Here is a 17,695-nt window from a genome sequence, read left to right as displayed (position 1 = left end):
GTCAGGAGCCCGCCTGAAGAATAGGGTGCTAAAAGTCGAGTCAAGAGCCAACAGAAGCTGTATAGATAGGATTTTGTAATTTCATTTATGTTTTAACTTGTAATTTTCATTTTTTGATGTAATTACAAAGCTGTGGACCGGAACCTCGATGGAACCTCACTCGACTCTCCAACTCGGTATAGTCCACTTCTCTTCCAATCCTTTGAAATACCCGTGACTTGATTCTCTCATAACTTGGGTAGGTAGGATTTCTTAAGTCAAGATCCGGTTGTCCTTATTCCTTCTGTTTCTCTCTTTGAATAATGGTCGAGTCAAAATTTGGTCTCGCCATCTACTTTTTTGTCTGAAAACACTTCGTGTTTACATCCAAAGGGGGAATGATGTAGACACCTAATTTCATCCCTCCACGATATCGTTTTTACCCATTTTTACCTTATCATACCGTGTACCCTCACCTGTGTGATAATCCCTCCACAAAATGACAAAAATAACAATCCCCTAACTAATTTTATCTTATCCTAACAACCTACCCAATCAAAATAAACCACATCACACCCATATCCTCGCACCTCACCACCCCACCCTCTACCTACCCACCAATTCCCCTACCCCATGTTTTTATTCAATTTAAAACCAATTGACAAAAGAAACAAAAGGAGGGGGCCCACTTTGAATATTCTTGGGACTTTTCCAATGAAGTAACAATAAAAAGGGTCACATTTTCCATAATACACAAAAGGGGGGGGGGGGGGGGGGATTATTTTTCTTTGGATGAATTCACTGTTAAACACAAATACATAAGGGAGCCTTGTCATAGTTTGATCAATTTACATCAACTACTCTCAGAAAATCTTCCATTTCCATATACGCATATTGTTACACACGCACAGATCGAAGAGGGAAAGATCGAGAGAGAGAGCTGCAGGAGAGAGAAGAGAAAAAAAGCAAAAGATCGAGTGAGAGAGCTGTGGGAGAGAGAAGAGAAAAAGATCAAGAGAAAGAGAGAGAAGCAGCGAGAGAAAGTAAGAGAGAGCAGAGAACTGTGAGAGAGGGATAGAGAGGAGAGAGATCGAACGAGAGACAATTTAGGGCGAAGGAGAGCAGTGCCGCCATTATTAAGCTCGCCAAAGCTCCGGCGACGCTACAACAGTGACCGGAGCATGCTGGGAAGCCACTGAATCCAACCTCAAGTGTCGATTCCGGTGACCATCCACCGGAAAACGACCAAAAATAGTAATGAAGTATGCTAATTAGGTGCGATTGATCGATTCGTGAATTTGTATTCGGATCAAATTTTGGGATTCTTGCGGTTGATTTAGTACGGAGTTGGTGAGTCCTTTGTTGAGGTTCGATTCAAGGTTCTTCGGCTTGATTTCTATCCTTTTTTTGAAGTATTTTGAACTTTGAAACCTTCGAATCGTGGTTTAATTCTCTTCCTTCTCTTTTTTATTTCGTTATTTGTCGTGTTATATGCTTTGAATTGAATCCGGTGTGTTGGTTGATCCGTGGTGATGTGAATTATTGTTTGTTTTGATTTGGTGTTTGATTTCCTTGATTATGGATTAATTATAAGGTGTGTGATGAAATAATATCTCATGGAGGATTAAAATTGATTATTTGGGGAATGAGAATCAAAAATTGATAAAAGTGAATAATATAGTATTTTGATTCATTGTTGATGTTGAACGTGATATGTCATCGAGCGGGTAGGCAAGCACTAGGCTCGGGTAGGCAAAAATTTAGAATTGGTGGATTGTTGGAATGTTTGAAATATTTGTGGAGTGGTTTTGATTTATGCATTGAGATCTATTGTATTTATTTGGCCGGGGAATGCCCCGAGGGATTTGTGTTTATTCACCGGGGAATGCTTCGACATATTATGTTGGCTGAAGACGTTCGTGAGGAAGGCCCGGGGCATCGGGTAAAGCATAGGATTAGTTTAGGATTAGTTTAGAATAGAATAGGTTTACATTTTCACATTTTTCATTTTTCAAGACTATATAATTGGACTGGACATTATATTTTGGATTATTTTGTATTGTTTGCTTGAGTGATTGTTTTTGCGTGCTTTGTGTTGTTTATGTATTTGTAATGTCAATTTAGCTGATACGCTCTGCCAAGCGGCCGTTGTCAAACCATGGGATCGAGTGGTTCCTAACACCTTCACCTCGGTCAACAGAATTCCTTAGCCGGAATCTCTGTTCGCAAACCAGTATTAAAGAGTTAAAACCATTTTGAAAAAGGATATCCATGGGTGACTCGGCACACCCGATTTATGCCAAGTGGCGACTCTAAGTTTTGATTGTTAAAAATAATCCTTTTTCGAAACAAATTTTCATCTTTTGTCACTTAATAATTAAAACCCTTTCGACCCTTAAAACATAATCTTTGGGAGTGAAAAAAGGGGTTTGTCAATTGCCACCTAGGACACAAAGGATGTATGTGTCTACTTGTTCAACTTTATACAAGATTAAACATATACTTGTGCACACCCAAAGTTGGAGGGCATACATAGATGCTAGAAAAGGACAAGTTAAAGGACGTCATATAGGATTACGAATTGCCGCCAAGGAGACCATAAAGGACGTATGTGTCTACTGGTTCAACTTTATACAAGTTTAAACATTTTCTTGTCCACACCTGATGTTTGAGGGCATATATAGATTCTAGATAAGGCCAGGTTAAAGGGGTTAAAGGGCACGAGTTTGTATTATGCCTCTAAAATATTTAACTTTTAGCTGAGATAACCTGCAAGTGAAGCAGAAATTATACAGTATAGGTTAATTAGTATCACATACATTATCCCTAGAACTATCTTAAGTGAAATTTCCGACTTCTGTATTGCACAATTTCAACATAGTATGAGACCACATAAAAATGTATTTTACGAGCTCGGATAGTAAAAAAAAAAAAGAATTAGACTGGCCCATATACGAGCATGACTGGACATGTCGAATAATAATCAAGTAAATAAAGTGTGTTCTCCCTAAAATTTTAAGCCTTAAAATGAGATAGTCATCATACAATTCCAATAGAATACCGTAAAACTCCCCATCGAAGCTACTTCCTCTAGCCTTAAGACGATAGTGGATGCTGAATTTTGTGTTGTGAATCTAGCATCCGATCTACAGCTCTTATCTTTCTCGAACAAGCTGGAGAGATCGAAAGCAGGAGAAAGAGAAATGATATCAAAAGCATTCAAACAGGTAGGCTTCATTGTTGATGGACTTTGCTCTTTGTGTCCCGAAGAACTTTCTGCATCTGAATCGTCCTGTTATTGATCCAAAATTGGTGGTTTATCAACTTGTTTGAATCCAAAATTGGTGGTTTACCAATGTGATTTTTGAAAATGGATTTGGATGAAGAATTCTTGAAAGAAGTTTTTTCACTTCAGAAGGGAAATGTTCAGGACATTTGAATTCCCCTTTACTAATTTTCTTGTACATTACCATTAAATTTGTATCATGGAATGGAAGTTAACCAGCTAACAAGACAAACAAAATGACTCCACATGACCAAATATCTGCCTTTTCGCCATCGTACCCTCTCTTATTTAAGACCTCTGGCGTGACGTATGCTGGAGTTCCACATGCATCTTGTCTTTTCATCTCGTAAATAGCACTCAGGCCGAAATCGGAGACCTTTAGGTTTTCGGTTACATCCAGGATTATATTTTCAGGTTTCAGGTCGCAATGATAGGTACCTCGGTGATGACAGAAATCAACTGTTGCGGTTAATTGTTGGAAGTATTTTCGTGCCGCGGATTACCTAAACGTCCCTTTAAAAGTTATTCCTTAACTGTAGTCTCAATAATAGATGGCAATTTTCCACTATTTGATTGGAATGTGGAGGATTTATATAGCTGAGTCCAACAAGTTTTCTTAAACAACCTGCTCCGTCTAAGAGGGACCTATCGGAATTACAAACAAACTTGTTAGCTCAAAAATACCTCACCACACTCTCACTCACGATTTTTACCTCACACTTTGTTTCACAAGTGTTGAAAGCCAGCTTGTACCTCATGAGTGATTGAGGGAGGAGTCCACCTTGGACAGGAATAGATTTTTGTTTAAGTTGACTCAAAGAAAATTTGCTTACGTACTTGAACCAACAAGATACAACGAATTCACAAAATGAGTAAAAGCACAAAAGAAACATAGACACGAACAACGGATTCAATTACTAGCTTGTTAGTTAGTACTAGGATTAATTAAACGAAACTAAGAGACAACAAAATGAAACTAAGAAATCTAAAATTTTGAGCGCGAAAATATTATGTGAACAGTAGCAGTGATGACGTGGCGGCCACGTATTGGTTCGGTTTTATCAAGTGGTTATTCTCAAATGTTCAAGTCTTGGTCAAAAATTAATTTGGATTGGTGGAATTTGTTTTAGGAGGGAAAATAAGTCTTGGATCCTTTTTCAATTTTCAAGACTTGACTTTTTCTTTTACTTCTTCTTAAAACATGGGTCCTTAAATCATGTAAAAGTAGTTGAGAAGTGATATTAAGTCTTTTGGTCGTTGGGGGTCTTTCAAGACTAACAAGTACATACACCTTCTTCCTTCACCTTTTAGGATCGAGCACTCACTTTATGTTCTAACAATATATTATGTAAGGTGAAGAAATTCAAGAAAAATAACAATCACACCAAGAACAATAACAACAATCTTCAAGAACAACAACAATTCCAACGGCCAACTCCAATCCACAACAACAAACGGCCAAGTCTCTTTAGTGTAGTGTCTTCGGTTTTAACAAGAGATGAAGTTGTGAAGAACTTCAAGAACACAACAACATTTACCAAGAACTACAAAAACAACACTCCTTTCAACAACAACAACCACACACATGGCCAAGTCAAGTTTTTCAACAATAATATCTACCACCCGGTCTTAGATGTTCACGACAACAACAACAAAGTTCAATCTTAGATATGGACTCAAGTATTAGTAAACAACAAAGCTAACACTATAAACACTCAGGAAAAATTAAAAAATCTCGGCCAAGACACAACAAGAACGCAATTCTCAGCCAAGAACACAACACGGGCAGATTGCACTTTTTTTTGTTTTTCAGCTTTTCAATAATTTTATTTTTTTTGAATTTCCTAACCAAGCAAGCCCAAGATTGATCTTGTAGGAACAATATCTAGCCATTATTTGATACCAAATGATACAATAATGCACACGGGAAACACGAAACAAACACCAAATCAGTCCACAAGTTTGAAGAACCGAGGACCCCTTTGGTGACCACTCTCGGATTCACCACAACAACAATGAAAACACAATAACAACAAGATACTAAAGGTGTAAATACACCAAAATAGCAAAAATATGGCCAGATGGACTACAATAAAAAGATAGGAACAACACACGGTTTTACTAACAAGAGATAGAAATTGTTACAAGAACACAAGCTACTACAAGAATACAATAAAAGTAAAGGGATAGTTAGATAGACTTAATGAAAGTATAATCTTAAGAATCCAAGAGCATATTCCACTCTTGAACCCTTAACACTACACACAACATTCACCTATCTCTTACGAAGACACAAGGTCGGAATTCACCTCCCAAGCATCACGTTTCCAAGCCATGAGAGCAACAAGAGTGATTCCACACTCTCTATGCCTAATTTCGGTTTTGGTGCCTCAAGAAGAGAGGACTTGTGTTTCTTTGTGTTTCAAGACTTACAGCATCATGAATAATCTAAGTCTAAAAGCCCTACAATGTTCTATTTATACTAGGTTACAAATAAAATACAAAATGCCTAAAATGCCCTTTTAAGAGCTAGGCTCCCTTCAAGTGTATTTAGGGGCTTCCTTGTTGTGTTCCAAGGCTCCTCTTTACACTCCAAGTGTGAGTTTAGGGTCGGTTTGGTGTGTTTTAAGTCCTTCACTCGCACACTCCAAGACCCGGGTTCATTACATTCTCACATGCGTCCATCTTCGTGGTCGTACTTGTATCAGTGTGTATAGGTCAATTAGTATCACATAAATTAACCCTTGAACTATCTTAAGTGAAATTTCCAACTTCGGTATTGCACAATTTCAATATAGTATGAGACCACATAAAAATGAATTTTACGAGCTCGGATAGTAAAAAAAAAAAAAAAAAAGATTAGACCAGCCCATATACGAGTATGACTGGGCATGTCGAATAATAATCAAGTAATTAAAGTGTGTTCTCCCTAAAATTTTAAGCCTTAAAATGAGATAGTCATCCTACAATTCCAATAAAATACTGTAAAACTCTCCATCGAAGCTACTTCGTTTAACCTTGAGACGATAGTGGATGCTGAATTTTGTGTCGTGAATCTAGCATCCGATCTACAGCTATTATCTTTCTCGAACAAGCTAGACAGATCGAAAGCAGGAGAAAGAGAAATGATATCAAAAGCATTCAAACAGGTAGGCTTCATTGTTGATGTGCTTTGCTCTTTGTGTCCCGAAGAACTTTCTGCATCTGAATCATCCACAATATCAAAAATATTACGAGGTGATTCGTCGTGTTCTTGATCCAAAATTGGTGGTTTATCAATTTGTTTGAATCCAAAATTGGTGGTTTACAAATTTGATTCTTGAAAATGGATTTCGATGAAGAATTCTTGATAGAAGTTTTTTCACTTCAGAAGGGAAATGTTCAGGACATTTGAATTCCCATTTACTAATTTTCTTGTACATTACCATTAAATTTGCATCATGGAATGGAAGTTAACCAGCTAACAAGACAAACAAAATGACTCCACATGACCAAATATCTGCCTTTTCGCCATCGTACCTTCTCTTATTTATGACCTCTGGCACGACGTATGCTGGAGTTCCACATGCATCTTGTCTTTTTATCTCGTAAATAGTACTCAGGCCAAAATCGGAAACCTTTAGGTTTTCGGTTTCATGCAGGATTATATTTTCAGGTTTCAGGTCGCAATGATAGGCACCTCGGTTATGACAGAAATCAACTGTTGCGGTTAATTGTTGGAAGTATTTTCGTGCCGCGGATTCCCTAAACCTCCCTTTTAAAGTTATTCCTTGACTGTAGTCTGAATAGTACATGGAAATTTTCCACTATTTGATTGGAATGTTGAGGATTTATATAACTGAGTCCAACAAGTTTGCGTAAACAATCTGCCCCGTCTGAGAATGTCTATACATTGCTAAATATATTGAAATAATACGACTCTTTGGAACATGAGGGATATTCTGTGTGAAATTTAGAGATTCTCTAGTTTTATAGAATGACCTATTTTTCTTAAATTTCAAATATTCTTTAGTTTAATAAAATTATTAGGAATAGAGCGGATTGGAGGCAGGTTTGTAATTTCTCATTTTCATGGTTTGAACTCAATGGACACGTCATTGTGTGAGATAATATCAGCCAAAATATATATGAGCAAAATAGAGCCCTCTTTTTTGTGGTTTAACACATGTACACTATTTGCATTCTCATTTTCATCAATGTGAGACACACACCACAAGAATGTCAAGAAAAGTTGAATTCTTGATGTGCCCACACAAGCAAAACACACATTTGTGTCTACACTTTAGTATGTGCCGGAACGGAGGTAGAAGGCTGTCTACAGGTCCGACTGAACTCAGTAGCTTTAGTTCAAATTAAATATTTTTACTAAAAAAATTCACTAAATATGACAAATTTAAATTCAGAACCAGGTTATCAGCACCTGACATATGCCGCTATTTTTGAATTTTAACCCATAAAATTCAAGTTCTGACTCCCCGCTTCTCAAGGTTTAGTGTTACATTTTTATTGACATCCTTACTTGCTTTCGGATGAATTTGTGTAAAAAATGTTAACACATAATCATGGTTTGCAAGACAGTTGATTTGGTTTGTTTCAAATGGTTAAGTCATTGGGCCCTACATAAGCTGGAAAATAAATTAAGTTGGGGAACAATATTTATTGAGATGATAGAATAAAAGAAGTATCCAAAAAAGATAGAATCATGTTGAACTCTCATGTGATGTTTAAATATTTTGGTGGTCATTAACATGAAACATAGATCTCAGACGAGCAATTTCTAAAACCTGGTACAACATTATGGTACTAAAAACATGTAACACTACAAACTACAAAAAAAAAATATCTTTGTGGAGGCATAATCTTGAAAGCTTATTCAATTTCCCTCACAACAAAAAGTCAAAATCTTGAAAAATTCCACATCTATAAAAGTACATTCATCTTTAATGCAAGTCTTTGACATTTTTGGGATAATTTAAGCTGAGTAAAAGTACAGGGTGTTAAAATAAGTTTACTTCATGATAGGTTGAGATAAAAACATGGGATAAATCATCCCCAGATTAGTTATTTCGAGATTGTAGCATTATTTTTACCCCTCCTTGAGTGTGACGTAACTCATCCCGAGATAGTTCATCTCTGAATAACTTAATACTTTTTGTTAAAGTGCTTTTTTATTGCCGCTAACAACTTTCATTAGATGTATTTATCGCACCTTTCTGTTATGCGGAATCAATTCATAGTCTGCACTTCCTCTTACCGCCCTAAAATATATATAAATCATGAATTCATCAGAGCGGTCCGGCAGGCATATAAGGACTATAGAAGAAGTGCCTCAACTTCCTCTACAACCATTACTCTACGAAAGTTTATCAATTTCAATACAACTTATCTTTTTGGAGTTGACATAACAAACTACACGAGACGGAAAAGTTCTTGAAGACGCCCCTTTTTTCTTCACAAGTAGTTTGAATAGCAAGATATTTAAAAAGAAAGTTGTTGTTATTGGGTCCAATAAAAGGACAGCTTAGTGCACTAAGCTCCTGCTATGCGTGGGGTATAGGAAAGGACTGAACCCTAAGGATCTATTGTACGTAGCCATACCCTACATTTTTTCAAGAGACTATTTCCACAGCTCGAACTAGTGACCTTCTGGTCACATGACAACAACTTCACCGGTTATACCAATGATCATTGGTTTAATTCCTCACTTCTATCAGTATTTGGAGCAACGAAATAACAAGATTTATTCATGTTCACTAGTTGGTCAGAGATGTGTTCATAACATAAGAGCTAGATAATATAATCAGCCATCAGCATGGTATAAGTGAGTGATAAAAGGGAATTTTCTTATGAATAAAATGTTTTTTGAATGAATTATTCATTTCATCATATAGAAAGTGATTCATTGGACAAAACTTGACTATTTAGGAAGGCTCTCATTGTTCCACTATAGTATTAGTTAGTAAGTGTGGCACTACTCTTCACCACACAATTCACAGTATTTATGAAAGCAAGACTATTTGCAAAAGAGGATTTTTTGCCACAAAAAATAAAGCAAGACTTGGTTGACTTACCAAGTCTTTGGCAGATTAGAGGACTCTTTTGCCACCACATTTATAATTCTGATTGAGATGTGAAAGACTTGGTTGATTTGGTGGTAGTGGTCTTGATATGACCAAAAGGGAGACCTCATTTCTATTTAAAGTCTCCAAACCACATGTAATAGAGTATACCTACTAATTTTTCCAATAATGGAGAAAGGCTTCACATTTTTTCTGTCAACACTCTTCTTGCTTATGGCTAGTTCAGTCATGACCCAAACCAACATTACTACAGATCAATTAGCTCTTCTGTCTTTAAAATCCCAAATCATTTCCGACCCCTTTTACTTCTTGGATGAAAGTTGGTCTCCCACTACGTCCGTTTGTCATTGGGTTGGAGTCACTTGTGGCTCTCGTCACCAACATGTGAATTCCTTGAATCTTTCTAACATGGCTCTTACAGGCAAGATTCCCCGTGAATTTGGAAACCTCTCATTTCTTGTTTCTCTTGACTTGGGAAGCAACAATTTCCATGGAAACTTGCCTCAAGAAATGACACGCTTGCGTCGGCTTAAGTTTCTTGGTTTAAGTGTCAACAGCTTCATCAGGGAGGTTCCCTCTTGGTTTGGGTTTTTACACCAACTTCAATTTCTAAGTCTTGGAAATGATAGTTTCACTGGTTCCATTCCTTCTTCATTTTCTAATGTGTCTACACTTGAGACTTTGAATCTGTATTTCAATTCCATCGAGGGTCAAATCCCAAAAGTTACTGGAAATCTTCTAAATCTTAGAGTATTAAACTTGAAAGGTAACAAGCTCGTAGGCTTTATTACTCCGTACCTCTCTAATGCCTCAAGGTTGGAGACTTTAAAATTATCTTACAATTCACTTCAAGGAAACATTCCAGAAGGGATCAACAATCTTCACAATATGAACTGGTTGTCCATAGAATCTAATCAATTTACTGGTTCTATACCATTCAAAGTTTTCAATATTTCTAGGATCGAGTTCATTGCATTTACTGGCAATAGCTTATCAGGAAGTCTTCCCAATGGTTTATGCAATGGTCTCCCAAAGCTCAAAGGGCTTTATCTATCCAAAAATAAGCTTCATGGTCCTATGCCTACAAGCTTATCAAATTGTTCACAACTTCAAATTTTGTCTTTATCGGGAAATGAGTTTGATGGACCAATACATAGTGAAATTGGAAGATTGAGTAACTTGCAGATATTGTATCTGGGAACTTACCATTTCACTGGTACGTTCCATCTTATGAATACTAGCACTATTGTATCTTATTACTTCAGAATTTTATTTTATTACACATTATTTTCAGAGATAATTCCTCAAGAAATTGGAAATCTTCTTAATTTGGTAGAGTTAGCCATGGAGGATAATCAGATTACTGGCTCTGTCCCGATCTCCATATTCAATATCTCATCGCTGCAAGTTTTGTCAGCGTAGCAGAACAATCTTAGTGAATTCTTACTATGGGAAATCGGCAACTTAACCGATTGGTGGAAATAAGCTTATAGGTACATATATATTATAATGGCATCTCATGTTAATTTTTATAGATCCATTAGAACTAATAAAATTCAATGAATTTATGCATGTAATGAGTAATAAAATGTAACAATTATAAATAAATCTCCAAGAGTATGACAAGAAACACCATATAAGGAGCGTCTTTTAATGTTTAAAATTAATCTATTTTAAGAAATAACCAGTAAATTTGAACTCCTGTTGGTAGTTAGCTAACTTGTAATAAAGTATCAGTTTATATATTTGAGTCCATATAAAAAATACAAACCTGCACAATCATAAATTCATAGAAAATTAAATTAAGAACTTTTATGGAGAAAAAATTATATAATATGTACATCCTTCTTAAGACTTTGATCAATAACAATTTTTTGAGTTCTTGTCGACACCTTTTCATCAGGTCAAACTAAAGCATGAACCACATAGATAAGCATTGAGCTAACTAGTTCATCTCACTTGTATTCCATTTTTTCTTCATGTGTTGACAGGTGAAATACCCAAAGAGATAAGCAATCTCATTCAGTTGGAGCAACTTAATCTTGGGTTTAATAGTTTTAGTGGTTCACTTGATATGGAGATTTCAACATATCAGGGCTGAAAATAATTGATCTTTCACTCAACAGTCTGTCAGGAAGCCTCCCACCAAACATAGGTTCAATCTTACCCAACATTGAAAGACTTTTTCGGGATGGCTTAACCAATCTTGTTGGGAATATTCCTCATTCCATCTCCAATTGTTCAAAACTTACTATTCTTGAGCTTTCTATCAAAGAACTCACAGGCTTGATTCCCAGCTCACTTGGATATTTGACTTATCTACAGATACGGAATTTAGGAGGAAACAATTTAACCAGCGACTCATCATTAAGCTTCCTGACATCCTTAACCAATAGCAGAAATTTTACAGTTCTTTATCTATATTCCAACCCTCTAAATGGCAGAACCTTTCCACCTCTCTTAGAAAATTTTACGCCAACAATGCAAAATCAAAGGCCGAATTCCAAATGAAGTTGGAAACTTAAGCAGCTTATTAGACCTTGATCTTTCTGGAAATAACTCGGTTGGATCGATTCCAACAATTATTGGAAACTTGAGAAACCTTCAGTTGTTCAACTTGACTATCAACAAATTAACAGGATTTATTGGAGATCATATATGTAAATTGCAGCATTTGGGTGAAATTTACTTGGGTCAAAATCAACTTTCAGGATCCATTCCTTATTACTTTGGGAATATTACTTCACTCAGGGAGATACATTTGGGTTCCAATATACCACCAAGCTTAGGGAACCTTCAAGATCTAGTGGTTCTTGACTTATCGTCAAACAACATGGTAGGTTTTTTACCTGCAGAAATTGGAAATCTAAAGGTTGTAACGGAGATGGATTTGTTGATGAATCAATTCTCAGATGAAATTCCTAGAGAAATTGGAGGATTGCAAAATCTGGCACACCTTTCTTTGAGACACAACAAGTTGCAAGGATATATACCTGACTCAAGGAGAAACATGGTAGGTTTGGAATTCCTAGGCCTTTCTCATAATAATATATCTAGAAACATTCCCAAGTCTTTGGAGAAACTTCAAAATTTGAAGTATTTCAATGTTTCTGTCCACAAATTGTATGGTGAAATACCCTCGGGGGGGGGGGGGGGGGGTTCCTTTCAAGAACCTTTCGAGTCAGTGTTTCACCCACAATGAAGCATTGTGTGGTTATTTAAGATTTAGTGTCCCGCCATGCCCCATTTCATCAAAGCACAGATCAAATAGGAAATAATTGCTAGTTCTTTTTCTTTTGGTCGCAATTGCAGTTGTATTTGTTCCGACAACCTTTGTGTAACACCCCGCATTTCGGGCTAGAATAAAAACCATGACTCTGATGCATTGATAATCCTAGAGCCTTAAATCCTATCCCAATTTGGCATTTTTATGTAGTATGTGAATCCATTTGAGCATGAATTTAGACCATAGAGGTCCTTCAACTGAAGGACGAGTTGAAACTATTTCGATCGATTAAGTTTTAGTGGACGTTGTAATTTGTGTCAGCTTTCATCGACCATAACTCTCTATATATGTCGAATTAGAGAGCCTACTATGTGTCAAATGATAGGTCTTCGAGTTAACTTTCCAACGATACCAATTTTGCTAAAATCCGACACCCGAGCAAGAAGTTATGGCCTTTCAAAGTAGTATGCGTCGCCTAACCAATCGCACATGACCACTGGAAAGCATATGCGATAGCATATGTGGCGCCTATGTAAATATAGGCGATATCATATGCGGAGCCTATGTAAATATAGGCGATATCATATGCGGCATCTATGTAAATATAGGCGATATCATATGTCGCGCCTATGTAAATATATGCGATATTAGATGCAGCGCATATCTTATGGTTTCAAGTGACTTAAACACTCTGTTTTTGGGGCAAAATAGTCTTTTTACCACCCTTATTCATCCATAAACACGAAATTCAGTCCCCAATTCTCCAAAATACATCCACATTCATCTAAAAATTATCAAGAACACTCCAAAGGGTTTCAAACTAAAAACCCTAATAAATCAAGACTCAACCGTGGGTTTTCAAAATTGATTAGAGATTCGGAATTCCCAATCCAAAGGCTTCAAAAAGCACCCATTATTTTCCGAAATAGAGGTATGCGGGTTTTTCTAAATTCTCATGGGCATAGAAAAATCATGTTTTAGAATGGGTTTTTTGAAACCATGTATATATTCATGTATTAAATGTTTTAATATCATTGTTTTGGTCTTTTGACCTTTCCCAAAGTGATTTGAGAATATGAATGTATGAAACCATGTATTTAAGAATGAATTTTTGTTGAGAGCATGATTTTTGGTGAATTCCCTCTTATTATGCATTTTTTCAGATTTCTCATAGCATATAAATTGTTTTGCAATGCATCCTTGAAAAACACTATATGAAATGATTGAACTCTTGTTATGATTTAAAGGTGGTTTTAAAATCACTAAAGAGGGAATCTAGCATGAATGTTTAATGTTCATAATGCATGTAATGAAAGAGTGCATGGATTTGCTAAAGGCACTAGACCACTATATGTTGATGAAGTTTTTGCATGATTTTTACTTGAGTTTCAAAACACGAAATCTTCTATATCAGTTGCATGTTTTTGGTGGTCTAAATTATACTTTAAATGAAAGATTTAGCTTAATGTATTATGGTTCAGAAATCATGACTTATAAGTCTTGGTATGACGATACCAATTCAGACTAATGCCATATCAGACTCAGACTAATAGACATTTCAGACTATTATGATTTTAGACATTCAGAATGTTGCATGTACAGAAAAGGTTAAAAATGGGCACACAGAGATATTAGGTGGTTCCTTGAAGAGGGCTTGAGTTCAAGCAACTCATTTCCTAAAATCGTGGTTTGCCAACCCAGGTATATTATTATACACTTACTTAAGTGTCATGTGGCGTATCAGATTCAGGAACTCGAACCCTTGCGTCATACTCGGGTTAGTGGCTTCCCCGTCGAGTCAATGGTGGATTCCATATCGCCCGTGTAATATCAGACTTGTAGGGGATACCACCTAACTCAGAAGTATTACACAGATCAGAGTTGGAGATTTACCGAGAAGTTACATGTTTTCAGAAGGTGCCCATATGTTTTTCAGAAACTGTTTTATTTATAATGTTTGATGAACATTTGCTCTCACATATTATATATATATATATATGTTCAATTACCCTATTTTTTATTGCTTCACGTGCCAGTACAATTGTGCTGACCCCCTTCCTCCCAGGTACTGAGGCGCAGTCTAGGGGTCTAGATCCTCAGTAGAGTCTACAGACAGGGTTGTCTCAGAGTTCAGTTGGTGAGCCTTCTTTTCTTCGGAAGGCCTAGTCATTTAGATATTTATGTCAGTATGGTTTATGGTCTGCTTGGGCCCTGTCCCAGTTATTCAGATAGTATGTCAGTAGAGATTTTGTAGACTGTTGCAGATGTATATTAAATATTGTTGGGCCTATTTTTAGGCCTTTAATTGTTTTAAATTGTTGACCCTATTTTCATATTATTATGTCTATTCCGTATTACTTTGATCATATGAATTATGTGCAAGATAGACAGAGAGCGTTCTGGGCCTTCGGGTTCGGGAATGCTCATCACGGCTAGGGCCCCGGTTCGGGTTGTGAAAAACTTGGTATCAAAGCACAATTCATGGTCCCAGGGTATCTGTGAAATCACTTCAGGTAGAGTCTTGTTTATGGGTGTGTAGCGCGCCACACTTATAAGCTGGAGGCTGCAAGGCATTTAGGAATGTCTCTCTTTCTTCGTGTTCTAGTTTGTGCTATAGAGTCAGAATATTCCTCCTTCATACTCTAATTCATGCTATGATGTCACCCATACGAAAAGAAAATTTATCCTAATTTTTTCCTCACTCTGGTATTCCAGATATTCTCCGATTATTTAGCAAAAATTTCAAAAGTCCCACAAAGGACGGGAGAGGAGTTCCTTAGTGTAAAATTGTGTCCTCATTCTTATGAGGCGTTCAGTTAAGACAAGAGTAAGATGTGTATTCTTGAGTCATTGAATATTGTGCATCAAGCTTCTATCTCTTGTAATCTTGATATCATTGTGTTGTTTAAAACAAAAGTCTAGTGAAGCTGTGTGAGGCCTATTTCGATTCACTAGAAACTTCCTATTCATTTTGTTGTTCTTGTGTTTGTTGGAACTGTATTTCCACTCGAGTAGTAGTATAAGTTAGAGTGTCGGTGTCATGACCTATTGGTAGTGAAATTAGACCAAGAAGTTTGTGATATGTAGTCATAAGGTTAGAGGTCAGAGAGAGGGTGACTTTTGTGATTAAATATTTATAGTTGAATAACCGTTGATTGAGTATGATTTACCCTTTTGTGGTGGTAGACTAATGTGTTGGTACCATTTATGGATTGTATTGTAGTCCATGGAGGAAGTGTTGACTCAGAATGTTATTTGTTTTCTTCCTTTCAAAATAGATATATTTAAGGTGGTTATAGAAACCCCTTATAGGCTATGAATGAAAATGGCTAGATTAGCTAGTAGGTTATAAGTATAGACTCATTGTCATTTGGGGTATCTGAATGTAGTCTAAATGCCTATTGGGTAAGTAAGTGTGATGTGAGAAAGTCGTATAAGTAGATAAGATTGTATGGTTATAATATAAGCTTAAGATTGATCATGTCTATTATGTGACCTTACCCCTTAACCTTCTTCTTATTGGTAGTTGTAAGCTAATACTACTTGTGAGAAAGTATGTAGTATATTTTTAAAGTATTTGGGTAGAATATCCCAATTTAAAGGGTTAGTATATTTATATTATGTTGCACTCTTCATTGGTTGTAAATGATTGATGCTGGACTATAGGCTTGAATTTAAATGGTGTGGTGGTGAATAGTGGCAATTGATTGATGATACATGTTTCGTGGGATTAGATTTGTAATCTTGATGTGTTGAAATAGTACGTGCTAATGGATTATGACAAGGAAAGTCGTAAGGTCATGATCGATTATTATGGTTATAAATTTCTAGTGTACTAGTGTTTCTTGATGTTTATTTCATAGTTTCTAAGTGAGGATTGTGTGTAAGGTTGGTTGTAAATCATGTTTAGTACTAGACATTAAGTTTGAAACAATTGATGGACATGGAGGTGGATGTGATGATTTCTTGGTTAATGATACTAGTTAAATAAAAGTGATCTATAGGCTTGAACAGTGTATGCAAGTGCCTAAGTTTATTTGATTCGTAATGAAGTATGAGGTTGTATATGTGATGTAGAAGTATGCCCAAGGTGGTATGAAGCTGTAGTATTTTTCTAAGGCTATTACATATTGTGTGTGGATACTAGTACCGTTGAGTTTCTAGGTGGAAAAAGACTAGCTAGATGGTATATGGTGTTTTAATTAGCCAAGTTAAGGACCTTTAATTGATAGCGTTGAGCCTTTTGATATGAACTTGATTCTCATAGTAGAGGAAAATAAGTTTAAAGTTGCTATGTTGGTAGACTACGATAGAAATAGAGTGGCTCATTGAAGACTTGGTGATACCCATGTTAGGTGTTATAATCTAAGCTCGAGTCCTTGAAAGTCGTGCTAATAGAAATGAGAGCAGAGGCACTAGAGGGTGTGCACTTCAAATTTGGGGATACTCATGAAGATTCGAAGTTAGTAAGTGTTCGAGTAATAGATGATGACTATTGGATTTACAGAATGATAGAGTGTGCCTCAGAAGGTAGTATTAGCAGTGGGCGTTCCACTCTGATATGTGGTCTTTCAGGTTAAGTTTTATTAATTTTGTGTATTGTCATATTTCAGAACCCAGAGTGCAGTGAGTGCAGTTAAGTTTAAAATCTAGTAAGGTACCGCCCAAAACTTAAGATGATGGCTTGAAGCTAAGGGGGACATGACTAAACGAATAACCAAGTAAGACTCTCAGATTCTTGTAGTGATGCCATGATGATGTAGAACATCAATAAGTCAGGGTGAATCTCAACCATTCCTATCTCAGTATTTATCAGTGATCCTAATACCTACTCTTGTTTTACGATTTAGTTCCATGATCAGTTCACGTTCATGATAGAGAGTCATGTACTCACACTTTATAATGTGCTCCGTTTCCATAACTCGTGTTTTACGCTAAATGATTGGAGAGATTCAGCTTATAGCCATGAATACCCTAAATTCAGAGCGCTTTGGTGAGTCCTTGTTGTTGTTTTGCTATTCCTTAGGCCTCAGATGAGTGTCAAGCTTCATATAGTATTATTCCATGCCTCCAGATCTTATGTTCTAACCTTTTTTTGTGACTCATCCTTATGCGATGATAGTG

The 17,695-nt window shown here is 36.4% G+C and overlaps 1 protein-coding gene and 2 pseudogenes across 4 annotated transcripts; 1 reads left to right on the top strand and 2 right to left on the bottom strand.

Annotated features, from left to right (window-relative positions):
• LOC107869280 overlaps positions 1-3,764 on the bottom strand; it is a 50,122-nt pseudogene extending 46,358 nt beyond the window's left edge.
• Positions 3,765-6,209: 2,445 nt separating this feature from the next.
• LOC107869279 lies at positions 6,210-7,059 on the bottom strand (annotated as a pseudogene).
• Positions 7,060-9,507: 2,448 nt separating this feature from the next.
• LOC107869879 (putative receptor-like protein kinase At3g47110) lies at positions 9,508-12,503 on the top strand. Of its 4 annotated transcripts, none has more exons than XR_007054359.1 (3): positions 9,508-10,561; positions 10,682-10,838; positions 11,337-12,503. XR_007054359.1 is itself a non-coding variant. In XM_047410576.1 (2 exons), exons 1-2 carry the CDS (start codon positions 9,514-9,516, stop codon positions 11,444-11,446), a joined length of 1,158 nt encoding a protein of 385 aa, XP_047266532.1. In that variant the 5' UTR covers positions 9,508-9,513; the 3' UTR covers positions 11,447-12,503. The 4 variants fall into 4 exon arrangements, 1 of the variants encoding a protein (XP_047266532.1); XR_007054358.1 differs by having other exon boundaries at positions 10,640-10,838; XR_007054357.1 differs by having other exon boundaries at positions 9,508-10,838.
• Positions 12,504-17,695: the final 5,192 nt, after the last annotated feature.

Source organism: Capsicum annuum, chromosome 4, assembly GCF_002878395.1.
Source record: "Capsicum annuum cultivar UCD-10X-F1 chromosome 4, UCD10Xv1.1, whole genome shotgun sequence".
Taxonomy (NCBI): domain Eukaryota; kingdom Viridiplantae; phylum Streptophyta; class Magnoliopsida; order Solanales; family Solanaceae; genus Capsicum; species Capsicum annuum.
This window is presented reverse-complemented; position numbering and strand designations above follow the sequence as displayed.